The sequence below is a fragment of the Coregonus clupeaformis genome, chromosome 40 (genome assembly GCF_020615455.1).
Source record: "Coregonus clupeaformis isolate EN_2021a chromosome 40, ASM2061545v1, whole genome shotgun sequence".
NCBI lineage: Eukaryota > Metazoa > Chordata > Actinopteri > Salmoniformes > Salmonidae > Coregonus > Coregonus clupeaformis.
In genome coordinates, this window is record NC_059231.1 from 34,777,476 (window position 1) to 34,783,442 (window position 5,967).

At 41.7% G+C, this 5,967-nt stretch overlaps 1 protein-coding gene across 1 annotated transcript; it reads left to right on the plus strand.

Annotated features, from left to right (window-relative positions):
- Positions 1–2,813: 2,813 nt before the first annotated feature.
- LOC121554943 (rab-like protein 6) lies at positions 2,814–5,545 on the plus strand. Its single transcript, XM_041868649.1, has 5 exons — positions 2,814–3,028; positions 3,150–3,250; positions 3,345–3,457; positions 4,938–5,091; positions 5,423–5,545. The coding sequence occupies exons 2-5, from the start codon at positions 3,164–3,166 to the stop codon at positions 5,543–5,545; spliced, it is 477 nt and encodes a 158-aa protein (XP_041724583.1). The 5' UTR covers positions 2,814–3,028; positions 3,150–3,163.
- Positions 5,546–5,967: the final 422 nt, after the last annotated feature.

Consider the following 5,967-nt stretch of genomic DNA (forward strand, 5'->3'; position numbering starts at 1 on the left):
GTCCTCTAACCAGTGATTTACACATTATTCCCAGATCACGTTTGGTTTTTGAGCTGTGTTAGTTTTAACAGGATGTGCAATCTCATCTCCCACCTCTCAAGCAATTGATTTCAACATGATATTGATATGAGTGATTGACAAAAGTGTTGTGTTTCACTTTTTGTTTTTGCGACCCTCAAATCAAAATGCATCACTCCAAAATGTACCTGACTGTTTTCTGCAGGTTGTCCTCTAACCAGTGATGTAAAAAAATATCTCCAGTTTCCATGTGTTTTTTTAGTTGTGTTAGTTTCAAAAGCGCGTACAACCTGATTTCCCCCTAATCGTATTTAGTGATTTATTGCCACTTGTCAAAACAACAGGGTTTTTTGGTGTGTGTGCAGTTTTTAAGCTGCTTGTTTAAAAAAATACAAGTAATATGATTACTATTGTTGCACCTGTATGTGTAGATAGCACATTTTATGTTTAGGTTTACAATATATCACAAACTGTTTCTGCATATCAGTTATTGATTTGGACACATTAAAACTGTGTTTTGACATTGGGCTATTTATCAAAATGTCTTGTCAACAGGAAGCAGCGACAGCATCATTTTCAACTTAATTTTTTGAAATATAAATTGAACTTTCAACATTAATGTACAATGGTATTGTACTTAATCGGGTAAAAACTGCTGAATGAGTCCAAAAACGTGCTGCGATTGATTTATTTTGATTATATACCAGAAATCACCAAAACGGGTTTGCCCTGCCTACTATGTGTCTTCACTGACTCTTCAGTGCTCAGCTCCACATTAGCTAGCTCAGTTAGTTTAGTCTTGACTGCAGTTTGTCATTATTAGACAAACATTTGAAGGTGAGGATGTGATCATGATTTTGTGATATGGCATAGCTTTTTGTGGTATAGCTAGAATCTGCTACTGGCATTTGAGCTAGTCAGCTAGCTATATTTTAGGTGGCGGCTGACATAGCTAGCTAACTGAATAGATTATTATAATATAGCTAGATTTTTGCTGTTGTTATCTGATTTGAGACTTAATCATAACAGCCTGATTAAGTCATGTATTGTTGTTTGATGAATAAAGGACTGTGGTAGGCAAATAGCTGTAAACATACAGTGCCGTGAAAAAGTATTTGCCCAGTTTCTAATTTTCTCTACCTTTGCATATTTTTATATACTGAATGTTATCAGATCTTCAACCAAAACCTAATATTAGATAATGGGAACCTGAGTGAACAAATAACACAACAATTACCTACTTACTTCATTTATTTCATAAACAAAGTTATGCAACAGCCAAAGCCCCTGTGTGAATAAGCAATTGCCCCCTTACAATAAGGAATTGCCCCCTTACAGAATAACAACAAAAAAATCCAGAAAAATGCATGTCAAAAACGTTATAAATTGATTTGCATTTTAATGAGGGAAATAAGTATTTGACCCCTCTGCAAAACATGACTTAGTACTTGGTGGCAAAACCCTTGTTGGCAATCACAGAGGTCAGACATTTCTTGTAGTTGGCCACCAGGTTTGCACACATCTCAGGAGGGATTTTGTCCCACTCCTCTTTGCAGATCTTCTCCAAGTCATTAAGGTTTCGAGGCTGACGTTTGGCAACTCGAACCTTCAGCTCCCTCCACAGATGTTCTATGGGATCAAGGTCTGGAGACTGGCAAGGCCACTCCAGGATCTTAATGTGCCTCTTCTTGAGCCACTCCTTTGTTGCCTTGGCCGTGTGTTTTGGGTCATTGTCATGCTGGAATACCCATCCACGACCCATTTTCAATGCCCTGGCTGAGGGAAGGAGGTTCTCACCCAAGATTTGACGGTACATGGCCCCGTCCATCGTCCCTTTGATGCGGTGAAGTTGTCCTGTCCCTTTAGCAGAAAAACACCCCCAAAGCATAATGTTTCCACCTCCATGTTTGATGGTGGGGATGGTGTTCTTGGGGTCATAGGCAGCATTCCTCCTCCTCCAAACACAGCGAGTTGAGTTGATGGCAAAGAGCTCGATTTTGGTCTCATCTGACCACAACACTTTCACCCAGTTCTCGTCTGAATCATTCAGATGTTCATTGGCAAACTTCAGACGGCCCTGTATATGTGCTTTCTTGAGCAGGGGGACCTTGCAGGCGCTGCAGGATTTCAGTCCTTCATGGCATTGTGTGTTACCAATTGTTTTCTTGGTGACTATGGTCCCAGCTGCCTTGATATCATTGACAAGATCCTCCCGTGTAGTTCTGGGCTGATTCCTCACCGTTCTCATGATCATTGCAACTCCACGAGGTGAGATCTTGCATGGAGCCCCAGGCCGAGGGAGATTGACAGTTATTTTGTGTTTCTTCCATTTGCGAATAATCGCACCAACTGTTGTCACCTTCTCACCAAGCTGCTTGGCGATGGTCTTGTAGCCCATTCCAGCCTTGTGTAGGTCTACAATCTTGTCCCTGACATCCTTGGAGAGCTCTTTGGTCTTGGCCATGGTGGAGAGTTTGGAATCTGATTGATTGATTGCTTATGTGGACAGGTGTTTTTTATACAGGTAACAAGCTGAGATTAGGAGCACTCCCTTTAAGAGTGTGTTCCTAATCTCAGCTCGTTACCTGTATGAAAGACACCTGGGAGCCAGAAATCTTTCTGATTGAGAGGGGGTCAAATACTTATTTCCCTCATTAAAATGCAAATCAATTTATAAAAATTTTGACATGCGTTTTTCTGGATTTTTTTGTTGTTATTCTGTCTCTCACTGTTCAAATAAACCTACCATTAAAATTATAGACAGATAATTTCTTGTCAGTGGGCAAACGTACAAAATCAGCAGGGGATCAAATACTTTTTTCCCTCACTGTATGTTAGTAATGTCAGTGGTGATTGTTGTGCTCACTTTCTTCCTGCGTCAACCTGTCTGTTCATATCTGCCCCCAATCCCTGCCATCATGCCTGCTCTGCTAGAGCCCAAAATGGTCCAATGCCATAGCACGCACCCTGCACAAGCACATCATAAGAGAGCAAGACAGTAAGAGACAAGGTAAGAATGAACCCTCTCTACCCAATGACACTGGGAGAAGTGCAAACTCAAACAAAGTTACAGGTAACACGCTGATACCAACTCCTGTTCTGTAACCTTCTCACCCAACCTTGTGTCACAGAGGAAGAATAAGTGATGATGGAGCAGAAGGAGGTGGAGAAAATGAAGAGGAAGAAAGAGGTGGAGGAGAAGAGAATGTCTTTAGATGAGACAAAAGACCAGGTAAGTTCTTGAGATCTTTACATTGCCCAGTGCCTCTCTCTGTTCTTCTTACTCAACTCCTCTCTCTTGCTTTGTACCTCTATTTCTCCTTTAGATCATGAAGATGGAGGAGAAGCTACATGGGCTACAAGAGGAGAAACATCAACTCTTCCTCCAGTTGAAAGTGCTCCATAAGGAGGAGGAGAAGAGACAGAGGAAAGAACAGAGGTAATATATTTACCTGCTCCTGAATTTACTCGCTGGAGGTCTTTAAAATGTCACTTATCACTAGCCTGGTGGTCCCAGATCTGTATGTGCTGTCTTGTCAACATCTATGGTTGTTGTTGACAGTGCATACAGACAGCACATACAGGACCAATATTCCAAGAATGGCTTCAGAAAATACATTCTGTGACCCAGGAAACAAAACTGCAAAGTTTTGTGAATATGAACACTGTGTGGTTCAAAACGTTTAAAAGTTGCACATTCATTAAATATTATAAATCAAAGCAACGTATGTACCAGACCGGAGGAATCCCAAAATAATATGACATACGAAGCTGTTGAAAGGTGCTAAATATATTTTTCTCAGATGCCAGAACAGCGCTTTATGTGGCTGTTGGGACTTTGAATATTTTCAGAGCTGTGTTAGCTAGCAAATGTTGTGCTGTCTTTAGTTTGGCTAGCAGGCAAAAGCAATGATGGCCATTGTAGGCTAAATACAGCTGCCAAATCATCTTATATTAACTGAGAAAACCACTGTATATGGTTAAAACATATTTCCTCATTTCGGGGTTCATCTAGATCAGTGAAGGACCGGTAACATGCATGTGTTGCTGGAGCTTATGCAAGGACCAACACCGAATGCACAACTAGTTCTGTGTTCTGTGCGCCAGTGCACAACAAAAGTAACCAAGGTGAAACATAGCAATGTCGGAACATTGCTAGGGAAATTACCCAAGATGCGGTAAGAGTTTGAGGCAAAAAATCATAACTTTTACTAAAAATAACAAATTAACATTAGTTTTGAAGCACACAGTGCTGAATACTGCAACATTGTCTATACACCCCATGGCAAAATGTGTAGAATTGCACGGAATTAACTCTGAAACATATTTTTTTTATCCGGCTGTCACAAAAATGTTTTTCTCGCATTGTGGGCAACTGCAGCCCTCATGATGAGTTCAGATTTTTTGTGGCCCCCACCCTCATCAAAGATGCTCATCCCTGATCTACTTTATCTATTCCTCAGCAACCTACTAATGTTGATATGTTGTGCACCTGGTCTTTGATATGAAATTCAAACGTATTTACTGATAGATTTAGCATTAACATTGTGACTTCTGACTGGTAGTGTGTGACTACAGACATGATCTTACTTTCTTTCCCCATTTTTTCATGTTATTTATTTATTATTATTATTATTATTATTATTATTATTATTATTATTATTATTATTATTATTGCCAATGTATGCAGCAGGCACTTGTACCTGTTGATTATAATAAGGACTTCAGTGGCTTGAGGACTGACGATTGGGGACCCAATATGACCTAGATTTTATAACATGTTCTATACTTAATTTAGGGCTGGGCTGAATGTAATTTCATAATAATATATTATATGCAATTTAGCAGACGCCTTTATCCAAAGCAACTTACAGTGCAGTGAATGTGTCTGAAAATGTGTCTTGTATGTCGTTTGACAGGGCATCACTACCAGGGGCTCCGAGCACGGGCAGTATGCAGCCAGCCAGGCAGCCCATGGCCCCTACGGCCAGCTCACCAAGGCACAGCACGCCTCTCCCTTCGCCCCCAGCCAGCCAGTCTCTGTCAGCTACACCAGCAGCTCGCAGCTCAGAGGTAACCGGTTTGGATTTTGAATGTAAACGTTATTTCAGAGATGTGCTGTCTATGTGAGATTTAAAGCATATAATGTCTGGTAGCCTGGTCCCAGATCTGTTGTCTTGCCAACTCCTATGGTCATTGCCATGCCAAACATGTTTTACAATGATCAAAGGAGTTGTAAAGACAGCACAAACAGATCTGGGAATAGGCTATGTATCTGTTGCTATTTTGTTTCTCAAGGTGACTGTGTTGAGGTCATTATAAGAATGAGAAGCATAGTGTGAATGCTGTCTGTGTGTGTGCTTCATTCATAAATCCCTCGTTTTGTCTCCTCCTCTGTGTCTAGGTGCCTCAACGTTCCAGGCCATGCAGTATCTGCCTCACCAGCAGCAGGGCTACACTGCCACTTGACCTCTCAGCCAGGTACCTTACACTTGTGTGTCTGTGTCTACTAATGTCTATAATGTAGGCCTTACAGTTGTGATTGTGGCATATTACGTATAAGAAGGTTTATGCGTAATGGTGCTGGGATGACTTGGTGTACTGACTGTACTACTCACTTACTATTCTCTAGCTCTCCCAGGAAGACAGGGACAGAGAGAGGGACAGGGACAGAGAGCGGGACAGGGACTCAGGAGGGCGGTATGGTGCTGGTGCAGCAGCAGTCGGAGGTGGAGCAGCAGCCACAACTGGGACAGCAGCGACAGGGAGAGAGACAGAGACAGCAACTGCTCCAACCTGGGCCTACTGATCCAAGGACCAGACAGGGGGCACACACACACCCCAACAAAGGACAGAGTCAGGTAAGAACACCTCACCCTGTTCATGGAAATATTGTAGGGATCTGATTGTTCTGAAACATTGGTGTATTGTTAGCAGGGATTGTGCATT

Bases quoted from the DNA above. Each gene is read 5' to 3' on its own strand.
- LOC121554943 (XM_041868649.1), top strand. From the start codon at position 3,164: ATGATGGAGCAGAAGGAGGTGGAGAAAATGAAGAGGAAGAAAGAGGTG. The intron at 3,251-3,344 runs GTAAGTTCTTGA...TTTCTCCTTTAG, and splicing joins TAGATGAGACAAAAGACCAG to ATCATGAAGATGGAGGAGAA. The intron at 3,458-4,937 runs GTAATATATTTA...GTCGTTTGACAG, and splicing joins AGACAGAGGAAAGAACAGAG to GGCATCACTACCAGGGGCTC.